This window comes from Ascaphus truei, chromosome 13, assembly GCF_040206685.1.
Source record: "Ascaphus truei isolate aAscTru1 chromosome 13, aAscTru1.hap1, whole genome shotgun sequence".
In the NCBI taxonomy this organism is placed as follows: Eukaryota; Metazoa; Chordata; class Amphibia; order Anura; family Ascaphidae; genus Ascaphus; species Ascaphus truei.
The window spans coordinates 35535118-35561086 of record NC_134495.1 but is presented as its reverse complement, the minus strand read 5'-3'; the positions used below and the strand labels follow the sequence as shown (position 1 = coordinate 35561086).

The 25969-nt window shown below is 55.4% G+C and overlaps 1 protein-coding gene across 3 annotated transcripts in view; it reads left to right on the top strand.

Moving 5' to 3' along the window:
* The window catches only part of AP1G2 (adaptor related protein complex 1 subunit gamma 2), a 58941-nt gene that overhangs the window by 11441 nt on the left and 21531 nt on the right, over positions 1-25969 (top strand). For all 3 annotated transcript variants that reach the window (XM_075569088.1, XM_075569089.1, XM_075569090.1), the window contains exons 4-15: positions 5700-5841; positions 6026-6122; positions 6692-6768; positions 13388-13480; positions 16197-16277; positions 16479-16577; positions 19049-19104; positions 19406-19519; positions 20309-20449; positions 24534-24588; positions 24769-24891; positions 25725-25814. In XM_075569088.1, coding sequence (XP_075425203.1) covers positions 5700-5841; positions 6026-6122; positions 6692-6768; positions 13388-13480; positions 16197-16277; positions 16479-16577; positions 19049-19104; positions 19406-19519; positions 20309-20449; positions 24534-24588; positions 24769-24891; positions 25725-25814 — 1168 coding nt within the window. The remainder of the gene's footprint in view (positions 1-5699; positions 5842-6025; positions 6123-6691; positions 6769-13387; positions 13481-16196; positions 16278-16478; positions 16578-19048; positions 19105-19405; positions 19520-20308; positions 20450-24533; positions 24589-24768; positions 24892-25724; positions 25815-25969) is intronic.

Sequence of the window (25969 nt, the reverse complement as noted above, 5' to 3'; positions counted from 1 at the left end):
ATAAAAGCCTCTAAATCCTCGTTCGCAGCCATTTTCCTTAGGAGAACCGGGGGTTTGTTTGCAGGTTCTGGACTGGCAGATCCCTGGAATTGGGTCAGCAGTCTGGCCATCCGCTCATCCTGTGCTGCCTGCTGCTGCAATAGTCTTTCATCTCTCTCTGCTTGTAGTTGGGCCTGCTGGCACAGAAACTCTTAAAAAAATTCTTCCATTTTTCTCATTCTTGTGTGTGTGTGGCCCTTTTACTGCAGGAGCCTTTCAAAATCCCGGCACTTCTGACACCATATGTTGCAGCGTACATGCAACTACACACGCGGGGTCTCTTGACAAGGCTTATTTATTTTAGCCTTAAAAAACATACAGCACACAAAACAAAATAGCTTTTCTTCAGCAGACAAAACAAAATAGCTTATCTTCAGCATGGCAAACAAAGCAGGTTGTCTTCAGCATGCAAACAAAGCAGGTTTTCTTCAGCATGCAGGACACAACAGTTCATCAAAAAATGTACTTTGCAAACAGACCTTATATCAGTAATCTCTTCAGTAACTCACTCCTGTCTCCTGACCAGCTAGGCTGCATGTGTGTACATCCTGGGTTTTTTAACACACCTTGATTAGGCAGCTGGGATTCAACTAATTGCCATGAGCTTCCCAGCTGAAGTTAACCTCATCACTGCTGCACTGCAGACTAAACATATGTCTGCCAAGCATATAGCTGGTGGCTTTTATTTACCCTGTCTCAGGGGGATTGAGACAGAGAATGGGGGAGAGGGGCAGAGAATGGAGGGGAGAGAGAGACAGACAGACAGAGAATGGGGGGAAGAGAAACAGAAAATGGAGAGACAGAGAATGGGGAAGGGGAGAGAGAGACAAAGAATGGGGAGAGAGAGAGAGAGAATGGGGGGAGGAGAAAGACAGAGAATGGGGGAGAGAGACAGAGAATGGAGGGGAGAGAGGGACAGAGAATGGGGGAAAGGCACAGAGAATGGGGGAGAGAGAGGCAGAGAATGGGGGGGAGAGAGAGAGACAGAGAATGGGGGGGAGAGACAGATAATGGAGGAGAGACAGAATGAGAGGGAGGGGAGAGGAGAGGGAGGGAATGGGGGAGAGAGAGCGAGAGAATGTGGGGGGAGAGAGAGAGGGGGGGAGAGAATGGGGGAGAGAGAGAGAGAGAATGGGGGGAGGGGGAGAGAGAATGGGGGGAGAGAGAGAGACAGGGAAGGGTGGAATGAGAATGTAGGGGTGGGGAGAACGAGAATAGGCGGATATGGGGGGAGGGAGAGAGAAAGGGGTGTGTGTGTGTGAGAGAGAAGGGGGGACAGAGCGGGGTAGAGAGACATAAAGGAGAAGGGGCGCAGTTGGTGATATCATTTGTTTTATAACATTTATTTTAATGTGTCCTGGTTTTTACTTTTGTAAATCTGGTCACCCTACTCTCTCCCTCATCTCTCTCTCCCTCACCCACCTCTCTCTCCCTCGCCTATCTCTCTCCCTCGCCTATCTCTCTCCCTCGCCTATCTCTCTCTCCCTCATCTATCATTCTCTTCCTCACCTCTCTCTCCCTCACATATCTCTCTCTCCCTCACCAACCTCTCCCTCCCTCACCCACCACTCTCTCCCTCACCCACCTCTCACCCTCACCTACCTCTCTCACCCTCACCTACCTCTCACCCTCACCTACCTCTCTCCCCCTCACCTACCTCTCTCCCTCACCCACCTCTCTCTCTCCTACCTCTCTATCCCTCGCCTCACCTCTCTCTCTCCCTCACCTATCTCTCTCTCCCTCACCTATCTCTCTCTCCCTCACCCGCCTCTCTCTCCCTCACCCGCCTCTCTCTCCCTCACCCACCTCTCTCTCCCTCACCCACCTCTCTCTCCCTCACCCACCTCTCTCTCCCTCACCCATCTCTCTCTCTCCCTCACCCATCTCTCTCTCCCTCACCCATCTCTCTCTCCCTCACCTATCTCTCACCCACCTATCTCTCCCACACCCACCTCTCTCTCCCTCCCCCACCTCTCTCCCTTTCCTCACCTCTCTCTCCCTCACCCACCTCTCTGTCCTCTCCCACCTCTCTGTCCCTCACCCACCTCTGTCCCTCACCAACCTCTCTGTCCCTCGCCTATCTCTGTCCCTCGCCTATCTCTCTCCCTCACCTCTCTCTCCCTCACCTACCTCTCTCCCTCTCACCTACCTCTACTCTCTCTCCCTCAATCACCTCTTTGTCCCTCACACACACTTCTTTGTCCCTCACCAACCTCTGTCTCCCTCACCTCTCTCCCTCACCTCTCTCTCCCTCGCCTACCCCTCTCTTCCTCACCTATCTCTCTCCCTCACCTATCTCTCTCCCACACCTACCTCTCTCCGTCACATATCTCTCTCTCCCTCACCTACATCTCTCTCTCCCTCACCTACCTCTCTCTCCCTCATCTCTCTTTTTCCTTCACCTACCTCTCTCTTTCCTTCACCTACCCCTCTCTCCCTCACCTACCTCTTGTCACGGTAGACGAGGACTTTTAACACCATTTATATTTAAGGGATCAGTCACAGGGCAAAGCACAGTCATGAAATAAAATGAGGTTTATTTTTGGTAAATCCTCGGAAACACACAGAACTACAAAATACAAAATACACACTTACGCGGGTCTGGGGGATGAGATCTACCTTTCCTACGTGCAAGAACCCACGTAAAATGGGTTTCCCCTGTCCGCTTCTCTGCTCCGGGATATCAGAGTGCTGCACACAGCAGCCCCTCTGAAATGTATCTCCACATTCCTTCCCAGAGATGGACTCCAGCAAACTCCACATTCCTTCCCAGAGGTGGACTTCTGAGGGAATCTCCACACTCCCTCCCAGAGTGTCTCTCCCTCTGAGGATAACTCAGATTGTCCTCTCCCTCTGAGGGATAACTTCATGCACTGTCCAGCAGCACCCCTTATATACCCCTTTGTGACTATTGAATAAAGGCAGCCAACCAAGAGAAAACAGTGCCTGGGGCTCAGACCTGATAACTGATTCATTTAACTAATCCCCTACCTTTGTTCTGATCTATTTCTATGGAGAGCTTCAAGTGAGTGAATTACTTAGTCTTTCTCCATAGAAATGACAGTAACAGTGGAATATCTCATTTACTTTCTTGCATGTTAATTCCTTCACCACACAATTACCAAGTATCTAATCTGGGGGGAATTGCTAACACAGGCATAAATACAGACATAAGGTAATTATGTAAAAGACAGGACTTAGCATTACACACAGCTAGCCCAAATCCCATCACAGAACAATGGTGATTGTGGAAAGGATTGTTACAGGGAAGACAGAATACATGCTTTGAAATATATTCTTACAGACATGGTGCATTATACATTCCCGGTTCTCCCTCTGATATTAAATTACATTTGGCTGAAATAAGCCTTACGTAGCCAAGTTACATGGATTTAGGGGTAAATAGCTGGGATTTCTCCCCACTAGGTCAGCCAGCGACCCCTACCATCACACCTCTCTCTCTCCCTCATCTACCTCTCTCCCTCACCTACCTCACTCTCTCCCTCACCTACCTCACTCTCTCTCCCTCACCTACCTCACTCTCCCTCACCTACCTCTCTCTCTCCCTCACCTACCTCTCTCACCTACCACTCTCTCCCTCACCTATCTCACGCTCTCTCACCTACCTCTCCATCACCTACCTTTCTCTCTCTCTCTTACCTACCTCTCTCTCCCTCACCTACCTCTCTCTCTCCCTCACCTACCTCTCTCTCTCTCCCTCACTTTCCGCACTCTCTCTCTCCCTCACCTACCTCTCTCTCCCTCACCTACCTCTCTCTCCCTCACCTACCTCTCTCTCCCTCACCTACCTCTCTCTCTCCCTCACCTACCGCACTCTCTCCATCACCTACCCTTTCTCCCTAACTATCTCTCCCTCATCTACCTCTCCATCACCTACCCTTTCTCCCTCACCAATCTGTCTCTCCCTCACCTCTCTGTCTTTGTCCCTCACCTCCCTCTTTCTCTCTCTCGCCTACCTCTCTCTCCCTCACTTACCTCTCTCTCTCCCTCATCTACCTCTCTCTCTGTCACCTTCCTCTAGCTCCCTCACCTACCTCTCTCTCTCCTTCACCTACCTCTCTCCCTCACCTACCTCTCTCTCTCACTTATTTCTCTCTCCCTCACTTATTTCTCTCTCTCCCTCACCTACCTCTCTCTCTCCCTCACCCACCCCTCTCTCCCTCACCTACCTCTCTCCCTCACCTACCTTTCTCTCCCTCACCTACCTCTCTCTCCCTCACCTACCTCTCTCCCTCCCTCCCTCACCTTCCTCTCTCCCTCACCTTCCTCTCTCCCTCACCTACCTCTCTCCATCATCTACCTCTCTCTCCCTCACCTACCTCACTTTCTCTCCCTCACCTACCTCTCTCTCTCCCTCACATACCTCTCTCTCCCTCACCTACCTCTCCCTCACCTACCTCTCTCTCCCTCACCTACCTCTCTCCCTCACCTACATCTCTCTCCCTCACCTACCTCTCTCTCCCTCACCTACCTCTCTCTCCCTCACCTACCTCTCTCTTTCTCACCTACCACTCTCTCTCTTCCTCACCTCACTTTCTCTTCCTCACCTACTTCTCTCTCTCTCTCTCTCTCTCTCACTCTCCCTCACCCCGTGGTGCAGCGCCTGTCTCTCTCTCTCTCACCCCAGTGGTGCAGGGCCTGTCTCTCTCTCTCTCATCCCGTCGTGCAGGGTCTGTCTCTCTCTCTCCCCCTCGTGGTGCATGGCCTGTCTCACTCTCTCTCTCACACACCCGAGGTGCAGGGCCTCTCTCTCTCTCTCTCTCGTGATGCAGGGCCTGGCTCTCTTTCTCTCTCTCCAGTGGTGCAGGGCCCGTCTCTCTCTCACCCCTGTGGTGCAGCGACTGTCTCTCTCTCTCTCTCTCTCTCTCACCCCCTTGGTGCAGCGCCTGTCTCTCTCTCTCACCCCCTTGGTGCAGCGCCTGTCTCTCTCTCTCACCCCCTTGGTGCAGCGCCTGTCTCTCTCTCTCACCCCCTTGGTGCAGCGCCTGTCTCTCTCTCTAACCCCCTTGGTGCAGGGCTCGTCTCTCTCTCACCCCCTTGGGGCAGGGCCTGTCTCTCTCTCTAACCCCCTTGGTGCAGGGCCCGTCTCTCTCTCACCCCCTTGGTGCAGCGCCTGTCTCTCTCTCTAACCCCCTTGGTGCAGCGCCTGTCTCTCTCTCTAACCCCCTTGGTGCAGGGTCTGTCTCTCTCTCTCCCCCTCGTGGTGCATGGCCTGTCTCACTCTCTCTCTCACACACCCGAGGTGCAGGGCCTGTCTCTCTTTCTCTCCCTCTCTCGTGATGCAGCGCTTGTCTCTCTCCTCTCTCTCCAGTGGTGCAGGGCCCGTCTCTCTCTCACCCCTGTGGTGCAGCGACTGTCTCTCTCTCTCACCCCCTTGGTGCAGCGACTGTCTCTCTCTCTCACCCCCTTGGTGCAGGGCCTGTCTCTCTCTCTCGTGGTGCAGGACCTGTCTCTCTCTCCCGTTGTGCAGGGCCTCTCTCTCTCCTGGCTCTCTCTCACGCGCTCTCTCTCTCCGCTGGGATTTGGAGCACAGCTCTCCCGTGGTGCTGGGTCTCTCTCTCAGTGGTGCAGGGCCTGTCTCTCTCCATCTCTGTCTCTCTCTCCTGGCTCTCTCTCACGCGCTCTCTCTCTCTCCGCAGGGATTTGGAGCACAGCTCTCCCGTGGTGCAGGGCCTGTCTCTCTGCACTCTCGCCTGTCTGGGCTCTGCGGAGATGTCTCGTGACCTGGCTGGGGAGGTCGAGCGCCTCCTTCATACCTCAAACAGCTACGTCAAGAAAAAGGTACCTCGGGGGTGGGGTTACAGGAAGGGGCATGGCCCCAAGGAAGGGGAGGGGCCTGGGGAAGGGGAGGGGCCCAAGAAATGGGGAGGTGTGATAGAAAGTGGGGCTGATCTGTGTCCCGATGACCTCCCCCTACCATTCTTCTCCCCTCTCCTCCCCCCTCTCTCCCCCCCCCCCCTCCCAGGCCGTGCTCTGTGCTGTGCACATTATCAGGAAGGTCCCTGATTTGGTGGAGATGTTTATCCCTGTGAGTGAGGAACTGCTGGGGGAGAAGAGACACGGTGAGTCATAACTAAGGGGGGGGGGGAGAGGGGGCACGGTGAGACGGAGGGGGGGGCAGAACGGGGAGACAGTGAGTCATAGGGGGAGCATTGTGAGACCTGGGGAGGAGGGGGAGACCGAGGGAGAGGGGGCACGGTGAGTCATAACTAAGGGGGGGAGAGGGGGCACGGTGAGACGGAGGGGGGGGCAGAACGGGGAGATTAGACACAGTGAGTCATAGGGGGAGCACTGTGAGACCTGGGGAGGAGGGGGAGACCGAGGGAGAGGGGGCACGGTGAGTCATAACTAAGGGGGGGAGAGGGGGCACGGTGAGATGGAGGGGGGGCAGAACGGGGAGATTAGACACAGTGAGTCATAGGGGAGCACTGTGAGACCTGGGGAGGAGGGGGAGACCGAGGGAGAGGGGGCACGGTGAGTCATAGAGTAGGGGGGGCATGGTGAGACCTGGGGGGGGGTGTTCCTGGGTAGGGGTGGTATGTTCTTGGGTGGGTGGGTATATTCATGGGGAAGGGGGTATGTTCCTCCTTTGTTTGTGGGTGGAGTTAGTAACCCGGTGGGGTATTTTTAGGGGTGCTGTACGGAGCTATCCTTCTGGTCACAGAGATCTGCCAGCGTCACCCAAGCGCCGTGAAGCGATTCCGCAAGGTGAGGGCGAGAGTGTGTGTGTGTGTGTCTGTGTGTGTGTGTGTGTCTGTGTGTGTGTCTGTGTGTCTGTGTGTCTGTATCTATATCTTGATAGTGTCACATACGACACCCCTGCATTCGGGACAAGGGTTAATACTGACGCTCTCAAGCTGCCCAACTCTTCACCTCCGCAAAGGTCCCTCAAATGGACAATATTTCCCCTCAATCCATCCCATAAACCACCTGTCACGGACAGCACACAAGTGAGGACGTGACTTAGATATGCAACCAGGGTTAACACACACGGCTACTCTTGCCACCCCACCTTTCTCCTCCGCAAGGTACCTCCAGTGAGTTAATATTAACCCCTTACTTAATTGCAATCATATCTATTCCACCACCTGAGAAGTATGCAAAATGTGTCATTAATATATATCTGCCAGGGTCTTAGGTCCCTGTTTATTATTGAAAAATTATGCACTTAACACACACATCTGTTGTAGCAAAATGTGTCCAAAAATAATGTAAATACCCTCTCCAGAGCATGCAATCAGTATATATATATATATATATATATATATATATATATATATATATATATATATATTGTGACAGAAACCAGGGGTTGGTAATAAACTCCATATACAGGGCTCCCAGGATACTGAACAGTTTCTGTCCTGTCTAAGCTGAACAGGGCAGCCTCGTGGTACAGGCACTCCATTCCACAGTTTGTCTGCTGCCTGTTTTCTGTCACCTGTCATGCTGATTAGAGTTCAGGTATATAAGACCTGTTTCCTGTTTCCTCTGAGCCCCGCCCAAGAGCCTGGAAGGCTGCTGAACTGCAGAGGGGTGAGAAAGCCTCTTTCCCAAATCGCTTCATTCATTCTGTTAGTTTGTCTAAAGACTGCAAAGGTACTTATTTTGTTGGTGGAAGTGGACAAGCCACTTCCAACTCTGAGTCAGGGACATCTAAGTTTAAGTTATCGCTCAGACGAGCAGCTTTTTGTTTGGCTTTGTTTTCTGTTTAAACTGTGGCAGTCTCAGTGCCTGGGACTGAATAAACCAGGCATAGCCTGTTTAAAGGAACAGTACGTGACGTCTCATCATTTAACCTACCCTAAAAGACCGTGTTCTAACAGTCCCAGACAGACGGCGGAGCCCCGGAGTAAGCCGTTTGTCACATATGGTGGAGAATGCGGGCAGAACACTGAAAGGTCTGGGGGTTAAAGAACTTTAAAAAAAAAAAAAAAAGAAGGTTTTTTTTTCTCTCTCTCCAAACAAGATGGAAGACGTGGTGAGTGCGCTGGTACGCAATGTCGCTGTCCATAAAGACGCGAATGAAGCCCAGCAACAGGCGAGTGAAACCCAGCGACAGCTGTTAATAGCCCAGCAAGAGACTAATGCAAACCAGCAAGAGACAAACCGCCTGCTGAGAGAGGAGCAAAAGCGGTTCGCTCAGGGCTTACAGCAGGAACTCGAGATCCTGAGGGGGACTATCAGTAACCTTCCACTGGCAGAGGCAGCCCCAGTTCCGAAAAATGACCAGGGCAAGCCACTACCTTCAGAAGATGGGACCCTCGGATGATGTGGAAGCCTATCTTCTCACGTTTGAACGCACGGCACAGAGAGAGGGATGGCCAGAAGCTGAGTGGGCTGGTCTAATCGCACCCTTCCTAAGCGGCGAACCCCAGAAGGCTTACTTTGATCTAGAGCCAGCCGAAGCTAACGTCTATGCAAAATTGAAGTTCGAGATCCTCGCCCGCCTCGGCGTAACCACGGCTGTTCGTGCCCAAAGGTTTCACGCATGGTCCTTCACGATGGATAAAGCCACCCGAAGCCAGATGTATGACCTCATCCACCTCGCCCGGAAGTGGCTACAACCCGAGATCAACTCAGCAAGCCACATCGTGGAACGGTTGGTCATGGACCAGTTCTTGAGGAAACTTCCCTCTGCCTTACGCCGTTGGGTCAGTCGGAGTGACCCCCACAATGCGGATGAGCTTGTGGCCCTTGTAGAAAGGTACAGTGCAGCAGAAGAGCACCCGCAACCCACAGTCGTGGAGCAACCCCACTATCCGAGGTTCCAGGACTCTTCCAGAGACGGTAAAAGGGTACCGGGGTTAAGGGGCGCTGAAGAGCGGCGACCACCTTCACGCCGCTCCAGCAACAGTGGTTCGCACACTAAGGGCAATAGCCAACATGGGGAGCCGGGAAAAGGCTCTAAGTGGGACACAGACTATGTACCTAAATGTGTAAATTGTCATGAGAGGGGCCACACAGCAAAAATCTGCCCACTAAATGATGAGCCCATGCAATGCAACAGCGTGGAACCTTATTCGCTGTTGTCCCAATGTATGGGCCCTAGCCCAGAGGACCCCTTGAATAACCATCTGTGTGCATTTGTAAAGGTTAATGGTAAGAGGGTTCGGGCACTTCTTGACTCTGGGAGTATGGTCACACTAGTGTCCGAATACCTATTGCCCATTAAGAAGAAACAGGTAAACAGTTCACAAAGAGTGGCAATTTGTTGTATACATGGGGATAATCATGAATATTCCACTGTTGATGTTTTTTTTGAAACAGAATTTGGTTCTTTAGATTTCAAGGTGGGTGTTGTACCCAAACTGGCACATGATGTGTTAATAGGGACCGACTTTCCCCATTTTCTAAAAATGTGGTCCCCAGCTCAGAATAGCGCCCAGAGTTCAATAGCAGACCATAACGAAGTGTTAGAAGAAACAAATCCTTTCCCTTTTTCAGAAATGGAGGTTGACGAGGGCCCAAATAAGAAGGGGGAAAAGGAGGAGTGCTGTGAAATTCCCTTCCCCATCACTACTTTGGTAGGGAATACCCCAAATCAAGATGTTGATCAGGCACTTACCACCCCAGTACAGGATAAGACCCTCGCTGACCTAGAGGTCAGTCCTGGGAGTTTTAAGAAGGCCCAGTGGGAGGACCCCACATTAGCGGTAGCAAGGGGAAATATACGGGACCAGAATAGTACTCATGGCCAACCAGATAGGTCACTTGCTTACCCCTACTTCGAGGTAGAGAACGACCTAGTATATCGGGTTGATAAAAGAAAATCAGTTACAACTAAACAATTGTTGGTACCACGGACATTCCGTAACGTAGTATTACACCTCGCACATAGTCATCCATTGGGGGGACACCTAGGGGTGGAAAAGACAAAAGAAAAGGTTCTCCGAAGCTTTTATTGGCCTGGGGTTCTGGCAGAAATTACAAACTATTGTTCCTCATGCCCAGAATGTCAGATCACCGCCCCGTTCAAAGCATACCGCAGCCCATTGGTACCCCTTCCCATAATAGAGGTACCATTTGACCGGATTGCTATGGATCTAGTAGGACCCCTAATAAAGTCTGCTAGGGGACATCAGCATATATTGGTAATATTAGATTATGCTACCCGATATCCGGAGGCAGTTCCCCTACGTAGCACCTCTGCTAAAAACATAGCAAAAGAGTTAGTACTTCTGTTTTCCCGGGTCGGAATTCCTAAAGAGATCTTATCTGACCAGGGAACACCATTTATGTCCCAAGTAACGAAAGAGCTATGTAAACTCCTAAAAATCAAGCATCTCAGAACCTCAGTCTATCATCCACAAACAGATGGTTTAGTGGAAAGGTTCAATAAAACCTTAAAGAGCATGTTACGCCGGGCGGTCGATAAGGATGGGAAAAACTGGGACTGTTTGTTACCATACCTGTTATTTGCCATTAGGGAAGTTCCCCAGTCATCCACAGGCTTCTCCCCGTTTGAACTATTGTATGGCCGACATCCAAGGGGCTTACTGGATATAGCCAAAGAAACTTGGGAACACGAGGTTACCCCTTACAGAAGTGTAATAGAGCATGTTGCCCAAATGCAGGACCGCATTGCTGCAGTCCTACCCATAGTGAGGGAACACATGGAGAAAGCTCAAGAAGCACAAAGGAATACGTATAATAAGGGTGCTAGGGTCAGAATTTTTTTTCCAGGTGATAGGGTACTAGTTCTGGTTCCCACCGTGGAGAGTAAATTCCTTGCTAAATGGCATGGGCCATATGAGGTCTTGGAAAGAGTGGGAGAAGTAAATTATAGGGTAAGGCAGCCAGGTAGGAGGAAACCTGAGCAAATTTACCATATAAACCTACTCAAGCCCTGGAAAGATAGAGAGGTCTTGTTAACCCTAGTACCCCCAGGTCCGTCAGAGAATCAAGAAACTGACCCAGAGGTTAGCATAGCTGAAACACTGTCCGTGCATCAGAAACGAGAGGTCCAGAGTTTAGTGAGAAGGAACAAAGAAATCTTCTCTACACAGCCAGGTAAAACTAACGTAATTAAACATGACATAGTCTCTGAACCGGGGGTCCGAGTTAACCTTAAACCGTACCGAATCCCAGAGGCCAAGAGAGAGGCTATAAGTTTAGAGGTTAAAAAAATGCTAAAACTAGGCGTAATTGAGGAATCCCAAAGTGGGTGGAACAGCCCTATAGTTTTAGTCCCAAAGCCAGACGGTACAACAAGGTTTTGTAATGACTACCGGAAACTAAACGCGGTGTCAAAATTTGATACTTATCCTATGCCCAGGGTAGATGAACTTGTAGAGAGACTGGGCAAAGCCCGATATCTCACAACCCTAGACCTAACAAAAGGGTACTGGCAGGTTCCCCTCACAGAAAGGGCAAAAGAAAAAACAGCCTTCTCAACCCCAGACGGCCTCTTTCAATATAAGGTGCTGCCTTTTGGCTTACATGGAGCTCCCGCCACATTCCAAAGAATGATGGATAAAATTTTAAAACCACATGTTCGGTACGCTGCCGCCTACCTGGATGATGTGGTAATCCATAGTGAAGATTGGCAGTCCCACCTTCCAAAGGTCCAAGCTGTGCTCGACGCAGTTCGGTCTGCTGGACTAACTGCTAACCCCGCTAAATGCACTATTGGTCTGGAGGAGGCCAAGTATCTGGGGTATTCTATTGGTAGAGGGTTACTCAAACCACAAACACTCAAAGTAGAGGCGATACAAAATTGGCCAAGGCCAGTCACAAAAAAACAAGTAAGGACCTTTTTGGGGTTAATTGGCTACTATAGGAGGTTTATTCCCAATTTTGCAACTAAGGCAACCCCACTAACCGACCTCACAAAAGCAAGAGGACCGCTAATGGTAAAGTGGTCCCCCGAAGCCGAACAGGCCTTTAGAAGCCTGAAAGAAGCTCTCTGTGCCCAACCAGTGTTGGTCACACCTGACTTCTCCAAAGAGTTCGTAGTCCAAACCGACGCATCTGAGGTAGGGCTGGGGGCGGTACTCTCCCAGGAGTCTCAAGGGGAGGAGCACCCCATCCTTTATTTAAGTAGGAAACTAAATCCCCAGGAGAAAAATTACTCCATAGTCGAGAAAGAGTGTCTCGCAATAAAGTGGGCTGTAGAGACACTCAAGTATTATCTGTTGGGGAGAAAGTTCCGATTGGTCACAGATCATGCACCCCTTACCTGGATGTGTCAAAATAGGGAGAAGAACGCTAGGGTGACCAGGTGGTTCCTAAGCCTACAGCCCTTTAAATTTTCTGTGGAACACAGGTCGGGGCACAAACATGGCAATGCCGACGGGTTGTCAAGGATGCACTCCCTAATATCCATGGTCGCTCACCCCTCGAGGTCTGAGCTGGGGGGGAGGATATGTGACAGAAACCAGGGGTTGGTAATAAACTCCATATACAGGGCTCCCAGGATACTGAACAGTTTCTGTCCTGTCTAAGCTGAACAGGGCAGCCTCGTGGTACAGGCACTCCATTCCACAGTTTGTCTGCTGCCTGTTTTCTGTCACCTGTCATGCTGATTAGAGTTCAGGTATATAAGACCTGTTTCCTGTTTCCTCTGAGCCCCGCCCAAGAGCCTGGAAGGCTGCTGAACTGCAGAGGGGTGAGAAAGCCTCTTTCCCAAATCGCTTCATTCATTCTGTTAGTTTGTCTAAAGACTGCAAAGGTACTTATTTTGTTGGTGGAAGTGGACAAGCCACTTCCAACTCTGAGTCAGGGACATCTAAGTTTAAGTTATCGCTCAGACGAGCAGCTTTTTGTTTGGCTTTGTTTTCTGTTTAAACTGTGGCAGTCTCAGTGCCTGGGACTGAATAAACCAGGCATAGCCTGTTTAAAGGAACAGTACGTGACGTCTCATCATTTAACCTACCCTAAAAGACCGTGTTCTAACAGTCCCAGACAGACGGCGGAGCCCCGGAGTAAGCCGTTTGTCACAATATATATATATATATATATATATATATATATATATATATATATATATATATATATATATATATATATATATATATATATATATATATATATATATATATCCTCTCTCCACACTGTTTTAGCCATTGAACCCTTCGTATATCAGTATTGTTTGACTTGAAGAAGAGAGGATAACTCTCAAAAGCGTGTCCTATGACATAAATTGTTAGTCCAATAAAAAAGGTATCACCGAATACTGAAGAACTCATTTATTCTGCACTATCGCAACTGGACTAACACGGCTATTTTCTGCTTTATATATATATGTGTGTGTGTGTGTGTGTGTATGTGTGTGTGTGTGTGTGTATATATTTATATATATATATATCCCACTCTGTCCTCCCAGCTCCTTCCCCTCCTGCTGCAGAAGCTCAGACAAGTTATGTCCGGATATTCTCCCGAACACGCAGTGTCCGGTATCACTGACCCCTTCCTGCAGGTAACGTGTCCCTCCCCCATCACTGACCCCTTCCTGCAGGTAACGTGTCCCTCCCCCATCACTGACCCCTTCCTGCAGGTAACGTGTCCCTCCCCCATCACTGACCCCTTCCTGCAGGTAACGTGTCCCTCCCCCATCACTGACCCCTTCCTGCAGGTAACGTGTCCCTCCCCCATCACTGACCCCTTCCTGCAGGTAACGTGTCCCTCCCCCATCACTGACCCCTTCCTGCAGGTAATGTGTCCCCCACTCCCCCATCACTGGCTGTCTCTCGCTCTCGTTGGCTGTCTCTCGCTCTTGTTTACTATCTCTCGCTCTCGTTGGCTGTGCACCTCTCTCGGCTGTCTCTCGCCCTCGTTGGCTGTCTCTCGCTCTTGTTGGCTGTGCGCCTCTCTCGGCTGTCTCTCGCTCTCGTTGGCTGTATTTCACTCTCGGTGGCTCTCTCGCTCTCGTTGGCTGTGCGCCTCCCTCGGCTGTCTCTCCCTCTTGTTGGCTGTCTCTCCCTCTCGTTGGCTGTCTCTCCCTCTCGTTGGCTGTCTCTCCCTCTCGTTGGCTGTCTCTCCCTCTCGTTGGCTGTCTCTCCCTCTCGTTGGCTGTCTCTCCCTCTCGTTGGCTGTCTCTCGCTCTCGTTGGCTGTCTCTCGCTCTCGTTGGCTGTCTCTCGCTCTCGTTAGTTGTCTCTCGCTCTCGTTGGCTGTCTCGCTCTCGTTGACTGTCTCTCGCTCTCGTTGACTGTCTCTCGCTCTCGTTGGCTGTCTCTCGCTCTCGTTAGTTGTCTCTCGCTCTCGTTAGCTGTCTCTCGCTCTCGTTAGCTGTCTCTCGCTCTCGTTAGCTGTCTCTCGCTCTCGTTAGCTGTCACTCGCTCTCGTTAGCTGTCTCTCGCTCTCGTTGGCTGTCTCTCGCTCTCGTTGGCTGTCTCTCGCTCTCGTTGGCTGTCTCACTCTCGTTGGCTGTCTCACTCTCGTTGGCTGTCTCACTCTCGTTGGCTGTCTCACTCTCGTTGGCTGTCTCACTCTCGTTGGCTGTCTCACTCTCGTTGGCTGTCTCACTCTCGTTGGATGTCTCACTCTCGTTGGCTGTCTCACTCTTGTTGGCTGTCTCACTCTTGTTGGCTGTCTCACTCTTGTTGGCTGTCTCACTCTTGTTGGCTGTCTCTCAATCTCGTTGGCTGTCTCTCAATCTCGTTGGCTGTCTCTCAATCTCGTTGGCTGTCTCTCAATCTCGTTGGCTGTCTCTCACTCTCGTTGGCTGTCTCTCAATCTCGTTGGCTGTCTCTCGCTTTCGTTGGCTGTCTCTCGCTTTCGTTGGCTTTCTCTCGCTCTCGTTGGCTGTCTCTCGCTCTCGTTGGCTGTCTCTCGCTCTCGTTGGCTGTCTCTCGCTCTCGTTGGCTGTGTCTCGCTCTCGTTGGCTGTCTCTCGCTCTCGTTGGCTGTGTCTCGCTCTCGTTGGCTGTCTCGCTCTCGTTGGCTGTCTCGCTCTCGTTGGCTTTGTGTCGCTCTCGTTGGCTTTGTGTCGCTCTCGTTGGCTGTCTCGCTCTCGTTGGCTGTCTCGCTCTCGTTGGCTGCCTCTCGCTTTCGTTGGCTTTCTCTCGCTCTCGTTGGCTGTCTCTCGCTCTCGTTGGCTGTCTCTCGCTCTCGTTAGCTGTCTCTCGCTCTCGTTGGCTGTCTCTCGCTCTCGTTGGCTGTCTCTCGCTCTCGTTGGCTGTCTCTCGCTCTCGTTGGCTGTCTCTCGCTCTCGTTGGCTGTGTCTCGCTCTCGTTGGCTGTGTCTCGCTCTCGTTGGCTGTCTCTCGCTCTCGTTGGCTGTGTCTCGCTCTCGTTGGCTGTCTCGCTCTCGTTGGCTGTCTCGCTCTCGTTGGCTGTCTCGCTCTCGTTGGCTTTGTGTCGCTCTCGTTGGCTTTGTGTCGCTCTCGTTGGCTTTGTGTCGCTCTCGTTGGCTTTGTGTCGCTCTCGTTGGCTGTCTCGCTCTCGTTGGCTGTCTCGCTCTCGTTGGCTGTCTCGCTCTCGTTGGCTGTCTCGCTCTCGTTGGCTGTCTCTCACTTGTTGGCTGTCTCTCACTCTCGTTGGCGTGAGCGAGAGACCCTCTTTGGCTGTGCTTCTCTCTTGTTGCTGTCTCTCACTGTCTCTCTGGCTGTCTCTCTGGCTGTCTCTCTGGCTGTCTCTCACTGTCTCTCTGGCTGTCTCTCGCTCTCGTTGGCTATGTCTCGCTCTCGTTGGCTGTCTCTCGCTCTCGTTGGCTGTGTCTCGCTCTCGTTGGCTGTCTCGCTCTCGTTGGCTGTCTCGCTCTCGTTGGCTTTGTGTCGCTCTCGTTGGCTTTGTGTCGCTCTCGTTGGCTTTGTGTCGCTCTCGTTGGCTGTCTCGCTCTCGTTGGCTGTCTCGCTCTCGTTGGCTGTCTCGCTCTCGTTGGCTGTCTCGCTCTCGTTGGCTGTCTCGCTCTCGTTGGCTGTCTCTCACTTGTTGGCTGTCTCTCACTTGTTGGCTGTCTCTCACTCTCGTTGGCGTGAGCGAGAGACCCTCTTTGGCTGTGCTTCTCTCTTGTTGCTGTCTCTCACTGTCTCTCTGGCTGTCTCTCTGGCTGTCTCTCACTGTCTCTCTGGCTGTCTCTCACTGTCTCTCTGGCTGTCTTTCACTGTCTCTCTGGCTGTCTCTCACTGTCTCTCTGGCTGTCTCTCACTGTCTCTCTGGCTGTCTCTCACTGTCTCTCTGGCTGTCTCTCACAGGTGCGTCTCCTGCGACTGATGAGGATTCTGGGACAGAGCGATGAGAGCGTCTGTGATTCAATGGGTGACCTGCTGGCTCAGGTGAGAGAGCGCAGAGAGTGAGCGCAGCGAGAGAGCGCAGAGAGTGAGCGCAGTGAGAGCACCAAGAGAGCCCATCAAAGAAACAGAGAGCTGTCTGTAGGGTTGTATCCAAGTAGAGTGCACAAAGTCTGATGTTGCTTGCGCTATTACCTTTTAGAGCGCTGGCGATCTTACCTTTAGAGTGCTGGCTGTCTCTCTTAGATCTCCACCTGTACGGACACTCAGTCCAACGCTGGGAACTCCGTCTTATACGAGACCGTCCTCACAATTGTAGAAACTAAGTCGGCTAGTGGTTTACGGGTGAGTGCTGACAGCTGAGCGCTCTCACACCGAGACAGACAAAGCGCTCTCACACCGAGACAGATAAAACGCTCTCACACCGAGACAGACAAAGCGCTCTCACACCGAGACAGACCGATCTCTCTCTCTCACCGAGACAGACGAGCACTCACTCACCGACACAGAACGAGTGCTCTCTCACCGAGACAGACCGAGCGCTCTCACACCGAGACAGACCGAGCGCTCTCTCACCGAGACAGATAAAACGCTCTCACACCGAGACAGACCGAGCGCTCTCTCACACCGAGACAGACCGAGCGCTCTCTCACACCGATACAGACCGAGCGCTCTCACACCGAGACAGACCGAGCACATTCGCACCGATACAGACCGAGCACTCTCTCACCGATACAGACCGAGCGCTCTCTCACACCGATACAGACCGAGCACTCTCACACCGAGACAGACCGAGCACATTCGCACCGATACAGACCGAGCGCTCTCACACCGATACAGACCGAGCACTCTCTCACCGATACAGACCGAGCACATTCACACCGAGACAGACCGAGCGCTCTCACACCGAGACAGACCGATCTCTCTCACCGATACAGACCGAGCTCTCTCTCACCGATACAGACCGAGCACTCTCTCACCGATACAGACCGAGCGCTCTCTCACCGATACAGACCGAGCTCTCTCTCACCGATCCAGACCGAGCTCTCTCTCACCGATCCAGACCGAGCGCTCTCTCACCGAGACAGACCGAGCGCTCTCTCACCGATCCAGACCGAGCTCTCTCTCACCGATCCAGACCGAGCGCTCTCTCACCGATACAGACCGAGCACTCTCACACCGAGACAGACCGAGCACATTCACACCGAGACAGACCGAGCGCTCTCACACCGATACAGACCGAGCGCTCTCTCACCGATACAGACCGAGCGCTCTCTCACCGATACAGACCGAGCGCTCTCTCACCGATACAGACCGAGCGCTCTCTCACACCGATACAGACCGAGCGCTCTCACACCGAGACAGACCGAGCGCATTCACACCGAGACAGACCGAGCGCTCTCTCACCGATACAGACCGAGCTCTCTCTCACCGATACAGACCGAGCTCTCTCTCACCGATACAGACCGAGCTCTCTCTCACCGATACAGACCGAGCTCTCTCTCACACCGATACAGACCGAGCTCTCTCTCACCGATACAGACCGAGCGCTCTCTCACACCGATACAGACCGAGCTCTCTCTCACCGATACAGACCGAGCGCTCTCTCACACCGATACAGACCGAGCGCTCTCTCACCGATCCAGACCGAGCGCTCTCTCTCACCGATACAGACCGAGCGCTCTCTCACACCGATACAGACCGAGCGCTCTCTCACCGATACAGACCGAGCTCTCTCTCACCGATCCAGACCGAGCGCTCTCTCACCGATACAGACCGAGCACTCTCACACCGAGACAGACCGAGCACATTCACACCGAGACAGACCGAGCGCTCTCACACCGATACAGACCGAGCTCTCTCTCACCGATACAGACCGAGCGCTCTCTCACCGATACAGACCGAGCGCTCTCTCACCGATACAGACCGAGCGCTCTCACACCGAGACAGACCGAACACTCTCTCACCGATACAGACCGAGCGCTCTCACACCGAGACAGACCGAGCGCATTCACACCGAGACAGACCGAGCGCTCTCTCACCGATACAGACCGAGCGCTCTCACACCGAGACAGACCGAGCGCTCTCTCACCGATACAGACCGAGCGCTCTCTCACACCGATACAGACCGAGCGCTCTCTCACCGATACAGACCGAGCGCTCTCACACCGATACAGACCGAGCTCTCTCTCACCGATACAGACCGAGCGCTCTCTCACCGATACAGACCGAGCTCTCTCTCACCGATACAGACCGAGCGCTCTCTCACACCGAAACAGACCAAGCGCTCTCACACACCGAGACAGACCGAGCGCTCTCACACCGATACAGACCGAGCTCTCTCTCACCGATCCAGACCGAGCGCTCTCTCACCGATACAGACCGAGCTCTCTCTCACCGATACAGACCGAGCGCTCTCTCACACCGAAACAGACCAAGCGCTCTCACACCGATACAGACCGAGCACATTCACACCGAGACAGACCGAGCGCTCTCTCACCGATACAGACCGAGCGCTCTCTCACCGATACAGACCGAGCTCTCTCTCACCGATCCAGACCGAGCGCTCTCTCACACCGAAACAGACCAAGCGCTCTCACACACCGAGACAGACCGAGCGCTCTCTCACCGATACAGACCGAGCTCTCTCTCACCGATCCAGACCGAGCGCATTCACACCGAGACAGACCGAGCACTCTCACACCGATGATGACCGAGCGCATTCACACCGATACAGACCGAGCGCTCTCTCACACCGATACAGACCGAGCGCTCTCTAACCGAGACAGACCGAGCGCTCTCTTTCCCTCTATCAGGTCCTTGCTGTTAACATCCTTGGACGGTTTCTTCTCAGCAATGATAAGAACATCAGGTACAATTCCCTGCGCTCTCTTTTTCTCTCTGCGCTTTCTCTCTGTGCTTTCTCTCTGCGCTCTCTTTTTCTCTCTGCGCTCTCTTTCTCTCTGCGCTCTCTCTCTGTGCTTTCTCTCTGTGCTTTCTCTCTGCGCTCTCTTTTTCTCTCTGCGCTCTCTTTCTCTCTGCGCTCTCTTTCTCTCTGCGCTATCTCAGCGCTCTCTTAGTGCTCGCTCTCCCTCATTCTCTCCGCACTCTAACAGTGCTCTCTGTGCACGCCTTCGCTCTCTCTCACCCAGGTATGTCTGTCTCTCTCCCAGGTACGTCGCTCTCACCTCTCTCCTCCGCTTGGTGCAGTCGGATCACGCGGCCGTGCAGAGACATCGCGGGACCATCGTGGACTGTCTCAAGCAGCCAGACACCTCCGTTAACAGGTGAGTGGATGTCTCTCACGAGCGCAGGACGGTACCCCGAGAGACACCCCCGGGTGCCCCGAGAGACACGCTCGGGTACCCCGAGAGACACCCCCGGGTGCCCCGAGAGACACCCCCGGGTGCCCCGAGAGACACCCCCGGGTGCTCCGAGAGACACCCCCGGGTGCCCCGAGAGACACGCCCAGGTGCCCCGAGAGACACGCCCGGGTGCCCCGAGAAACACCCCCGGGTACCCCGAGAGACACCCCCGGGTGCCCCGAGAGACACCCCCGGGTGCCCCGAGAGACACGCTCGGGTACCCGGAGAGACACCCCCGGGTGCCCCGAGAGACACCCCCGGGTGCCCCGAGAGACACCCCCGGGTGCTCCGAGAGACACCCCCGGGTGCCCCGAGAGACACGCCCAGGTGCCCCGAGAGACACGCCCGGGTGCCCCGAGAGACACCCCCAGGTGCCCCGAGAGACACGCTGTGGTACCCCGAGAGACACCCCCGGGTGCCCCGAGAGACACCCCCGGGTGCCCCGAGAGACACGCCCGGGTGCCCCGAGAGACACGCCCGGGTACCCCGAGAGACACCCCCGGTGCCCCGAGAGACACGCCCGGGTACCCAGAGAGGCCCCCCGAGAGACACCCCCGGGTGCCCCGAGATCTTTTATATCTCTACAAGTTATTAGATCGTGTTGTTAGACTGAATAGAGAGAGAGACAGTCAGGGATGAGTGTGAGACATCGGTCAGTTCTCATACTGCTGTAGTAGCAGGGAAGAGACCGCCTGTGTTTGCCTCTGCCAGGAGAGCGCTGGACCTGAGCTTCGCTCTTGTGAACGGGACGAACGTCCGCGTGATGATGAAAGAATTTCAGAGATTCCTGCAGACGTGCGGCCCGGAGCTGAGAGCGCAGTGCGCGTCCGGAGTCTTCCTCACCGCGGAGAGGTGAGAGAGCGCAGTGTGAGAGCGCAGTGTGAGAGCGCAGTGTGAGAGCGCAATGCGCGTCCGGGGTCTTACTCACCGCGGAGAGGTGAGAGAGCGCAGTGCGCGTCCGGGGTCTTCCTCACCGCGGAGAGGTGAGAGCGCAGTGTGAGAGCGCAGTGCGCGTCCGGGGTCTTCCTCACCGCGGAGAGGTGAGAGAGCGCAGTGTGAGAGCGCAGTGCGCGTCCGGGGTGTTCCTCACCGCGGAGAGGTGAGAGAGCGCAGTGTGAGAGCGCAGTGCGCGTCCGGGGTCTTCCTCACCGCGGAGAGGTGAGAGAGCGCAGTGTGAGAGCGCAGTGTGCGTCCGGGGTCTTCCTCACCGCGGAGAGGTGAGAGAGCGCAGTGTGAGAGCGCAGTGCGCGTCCGGGGTCTTCCTCACCACGGAGAGGTGAGAGAGCGCAGTGTGAGAGCGCAGTGTGAGAGCGCAGTGCGAGAGCGCAGTGCGAGAGCGCAGTGTGAGAGCGCAGTGCGCGTCCGGGGTCTTCCTCATCGCGGAGAGGTGAGAGAGCGCAGTGTGAGACCGCAGTGTGAGAGCGCAGTGTGAGAGCGCAGTGTGAGAGCAGTGTGAGAGCAGTGTGAGAGCGCAGTGTGAGAGCGCAGTGTGAAAGCGCAGTGCGCGTCCGGGGTCTTCCTCACCGCGGAGAGGTGAGAGAGCGCAGTGTGAGAGCGCAGTGTGAGAGCGCAGTGTGAGAGCGCAGTGTGAGAGCGCAGTGCGCGTCCGGGGTCTTCCTCACCACGGAGAGGTGAGAGAGCGCAGTGTGAGAGCGCAGTGTGAGAGCGCAGTTTGAGAGCGCAGTGTGAGAGCGCAGTGTGAGAGCGCAGTGTGAGAGCGCTGGGAGTGGGGGAGCAGTGTGAGAGCGCTGGGAGTGGGGGAGCAGTGTGAAAGCGCTGGGAGTGGGGGAGCAGTGTGAGAGCGCTGGGAGTGGGGGAGCAGGGTGAGAGCGCTGGTAGTGGGGGAGCAGGGTGAGAGCGCTGGGAGTGGGGGAGCAGGGTGAGAGCGCTGGGAGTGGGGGAGCAGTGTGAGAGCGCTGGGAGTGGGGGAGCAGTGTGAGAGCGCTGGGAGTGGGGGAGCAGTGTGAGAGCGCTGGGAGAGGGGGAGCAGTGTGAGAGCGCTGGGTGTGGGGGAGCAGTGTAAGAGCGCTGGGTGCGGGGGTAGCAGTATAAGAGTGCTTGGTGTGGGGGGAGCAGTGTAAGAGCGTTAGGTGTGGGGGGGAGCAGTATAAGAGCGCTGGGTGTGGGGGGAGCAGTGTAAGAGGCTGGGTGTGGGGGGGAGCAGTATAAGAGCGCTGGGTGTGGGGGGAGCAGTATAAGAGCGCTGGATGTGGGGGGAGCAGTATAAGAGTGCTGGGTGTGGGGGGGAGCAGTATAATAGTGCTGGGTGTGGGGGGGAGCAGTATAAGAGCGCTGGGTGTGGGGGGAGCAGTATAAGAGCGCTGGATGTGGGGGGAGCAGTATAAGAGTGCTGGGTGTGGGGGGAGCAGTATAAGAGCGCTGGGTGTGGGGGGGAGCAGTATAAGAGTGCTGGGTGCGGGGGGAGCAGTATAAGAGTGCTGGGTGTGGGGGGGAGCAATATAAGAGTGCTTGGTGCGGGGGGAGCAGTATAAGAGAGCTGGGTGCGGGGGGGAGCAGTGTAAGAGCGCTGGGTGCGGGGGGAGCAGTGTAAGAGTGCTGGGTGTGGGGGGGAGCAGTATAAGAGCGCTGGGTGTGGGGGGGAGCAGTGTAAGAGCGCTGGGTGTGGGGCGGAGCAGTGTGAGAGCGCTGGGTGTGGGGGGAGCAGTATAAGAGCACTGGGTGTGGGGGGGAGCAGTGTAAGAGCGCTGGGTGTGGGGGGGAGCAGTGTAAGAGCGCTGGGTGTGGGGGGAGCAGTATAAGAGCGCTGGGTGTGGGTGGGAGCAGTATAAGAGCGCTGGGTGTGGGGGGGTGCAGTGTAAGAGCGCTGGGTGTGGGGGGAGCAGTGTAAGAGCGCTGGGTGCGGGGCGGAGCAGTGTGAGAGCGCTGGGTGGGGGGGAGCAGTATAAGAGCGCTGGGTGTGGGGGGGAGCAGTGTAAGAGCGCTGGGTGTGGGGGGAGCAGTGACAGAGTGCTGGGTGTGGGGGGAGCAGTATAAGAGCGCTGGGTGTGGGGGGGAGCAGTATAAGAGCGCTGGGTTTGGGGGAGCAGTATAAGAGGCTGGGTGCGGGGGGAGCAGTATAAGAGCGCTGGGTGTGGGGGAGCAGTATAAGAGCGCTGGGTTTGGGGGGGAGCAGTGTTGGAGCGCTGGGTGTGGGGGGGAGCAGTATAAGAGGCTGGGTGCGGGGGGAGCAGTATAAGAGCGCTGGGTTTGGGGGGGAGCAGTGTTGGAGCACTGGGTGTGGGGGGGAGCAGTATAAGAGCGCTGGGTGCGGGGGGGAGCAGTATAAGAGCGCTGGGTGCGGGGGTGAGCAGTATAAGAGCGCTGGGTGTGGGGGGGAGAAGTGTTGGAGCGCTGGGTGCGGGGGGAGCAGTATAAGAGCGCTGGGTGTGGGGGGGCAGTGTGAGAGCGCTGGGTGTGGGGGGGGGGGGGTAGTGTGAGAGCGCTGGGTGTGGGGGGGAGCAGTATAAGAGCGCTGGGTGCGGGGGGAGCAGTGTAAGAGCGCTGGGTGAGGGGGGAGCAGTATAAGAGCGCTGGGTGTGGGGGGGAGCAGTGTTGGAGCGCTGGGTGTGGGGGGAGCAGTATAAGAGTGCTGGGTGCGGGGGGGGGGAGCAGTGTAAGAGCGCTGGGTGTGGGGGAGCAGTATAAGAGCGCTGGGTGTGGGGGAGCAGTGTAAGAGCGCTGGGTGTGGTGGGGAGCAGTGTAAGAGCGCTGGGTGTGGGGGAGCACTGTAAGAGCGCTGGGTGAGGGGGGGGAGCAGTATAAGAGCGCTGGGTGTGGAGGGGAGCAGTGTAAGAGCGCTGGGTGTGGGAGGGAGCAGTGTAAGAGCGCTGGGTGTGGGGGGAGCAGTGTAAGAGCGCTGGGTGCGGGGGGAGCAGTGTGAGAGCGCTGGGTGCGGGGGGAGCAGTATAAGAGTGCTGGGTGCGGGGGGGAGCAGTATAAGAGTGCTGGGTGCGGGGGGAGCAGTATAAGAGCGCTGGGTGTGGGGGGGAGCAGTATAAGAGCGCTGGGTGTGGGGGGAGCAGTGTTGGAGCGCTGGGTGTGGGGGGAGCAGTGTTGGAGCGCTGGGTGTGGTGGGGAGCAGTATAAGAGTGCTGGGTGCGGGGGGGGAGCAGTATAGGAGTGCTGGGTGCGGGGGGAGCAGTATAAGAGTGCTGGGTGCGGGGGGAGCAGTATAAGAGCGCTGGGTGTGGGGGGGAGCAGTATAAGAGCGCTGGGTGTGGGGGGGAGCAGTATAAGAGCACTGGGTGTGGGGGGAAGCAGTATAAGAGCGCTGGGTGTGGGGGGGAGCAGTATAAGAGCGCTGGGTGTGGGGGGGAGCAGTATAAGAGCGCTGGGTGTGAGGGGAGCAGTGTTGGAGCGCTGGGTGTGGGGGGGAGCAGTATAAGAGCACTGGGTGTGGGGGGAAGCAGTATAAGAGCGCTGGGTGTGGGGGGGAGCAGTATAAGAGCGCTGGGTGTGAGGGGAGCAGTGTTGGAGCGCTGGGTGTGGGGGGGAGCAGTATAAGAGTGCTGGGTGCGGGGGGGAGCAGTTTAAGAGTGCTGGGTGCGGGGGGAGCAGTATAAGAGTGCTGGGTGCGGGGGGAGCAGTATAAGAGTGCTGGGTGCGGGGGGGAGCATTGAAAGAGCGCTGGGTGTGGGGGGGAGCAGTGTAAGAGCGCTGGGTGTGGGGGGAGCAGTGTGAGAGCGCTGGGTGTGGGGGGGAGCAGTATAAGAGCGCTGGGTGTGGGGGAGCAGTGTGAGAGCGCTGGGTGTGGGGGGGAGCAGTATAAGAGCGCTGGGTGTGGGGGGGAGCAGTATAAGAGCACTGGGTGTGGGGGGGAGCAGTATAAGAGTGCTTGGTGCGGGGGGAGCAGTATAAGAGTGCTGGGTGCGGGGGGGAGCAGTATAAGAGCGCTGGGTGAGGTGCAGTAATGCATTGCAGTATCTCTGCCCCTCAGGTACGCCCCCTCCAGGCGCTGGCACATAGACACCATAATGCAGACGCTGGTCACAGTAAGTACCTCTCGCAAAGTCTGTGAATGGGCTATGTGGAGTGAAAGTGACACCCTGTGGTCGCTCTGTGTATTACAGGGTATGTACTTTTTGGTTATCGCAATGGGACAGTGTCACCCTGTGGTCACTATGAGTATTGCAGTGTATATGTGTAATGAATACCCCATGTCTCTCTCTCAGGCCGGGGAGAGTGTCCGAGACGACGCCGTCTCACAACTGATTCACCTGATCAGCGAAGCGTCGGAGCTGCACACGTACACAGTGCGCAGGCTGTACCGGGCGATACGGGAGGACATAGCGCAGGTTCGGAGCTCGGAGAGAGCGTGACAGGGGGAGACGGGGGGAGGGACAGGGAGAGAGCGTGACAGGGGGAGACGGGGGGAGGGACAGGGAGAGAGCGTGACAGGGGGAGACGGGGGGGAGGGACAGGGAGAGAGCGTGACGGGGAGGGACAGGGAGAGAGCGTGACAGGGAGACGGGGTCCGTGTCGGGTTCATTGCTCGGGGTCCGTGTCGGGTTCATTGCTCGGGGTCCGTGTCAGGGTCATTGCTCGGGGTCCGTGTCGGGGTCATTGCTCGGGGTCCGTGTCGGGTTCATTGCTCGGGGTCCGTGTCGGGGTCATTGCTCGGGGTCCGTGTCGGGTTCATTGCTCGGGGTCCGTGTCGGGGTCATTGCTCGGGGTCCGTGTCGGGGTCATTGCTCGGGGTCCGTGTCGGGTTCATTGCTCGGGGTCCGTGTCGGGGTCATTGCTCGGGGTCCGTGTCGGGGTCATTGCTCGGGGTCCGTGTCGGGTTCATTGCTCGGGGTCTGTGTCGGGGTCATTGCTCGGGGTACGTGTCGGGGTCATTGCTCGGGGTCCGTGTCGGGGTCATTGCTCGGGGTCCATGTCGGGTTGACGGTCGGGGTCTGTGTCGGGGTCATTGCTCGGGGTCCGTGTCGGGGTCATTGCGCGGGGTCCGTGTCGGGTTGACGGTCGGGGTCCGTGTCGGGGTCATTGCTCGGGGTCCGTGTCGGGGTCATTGCTCGGGGTCCGTGTCGGGGGTCATTGCTCGGGGTCCGTGTCGGGTTGACGGTCGGGGGGTTCCGTGTTGGGTTCGTTACTCAGAGTCCGTGTCCCCCTTCCCGTGTCTCTGCAGCAGCCGCTGGTACAGGTGGCCTCGTGGTGTATCGGGGAATACGGGGAACTCCTGGTATCGGGATCCTGTGAGGAGGAGGAGACTACACAGGTACCGTGAGTCCGAGCCAGTGACATCAGAGCATAGAGCCGTGACATCACAATGCTATCACCGTAACGAGACCATAGAACCGTGACATCACAACACAGTCACAGGAACGAGGCAATAGAACCGTGACATCACAACACAGTCACAGGAACGAGGCA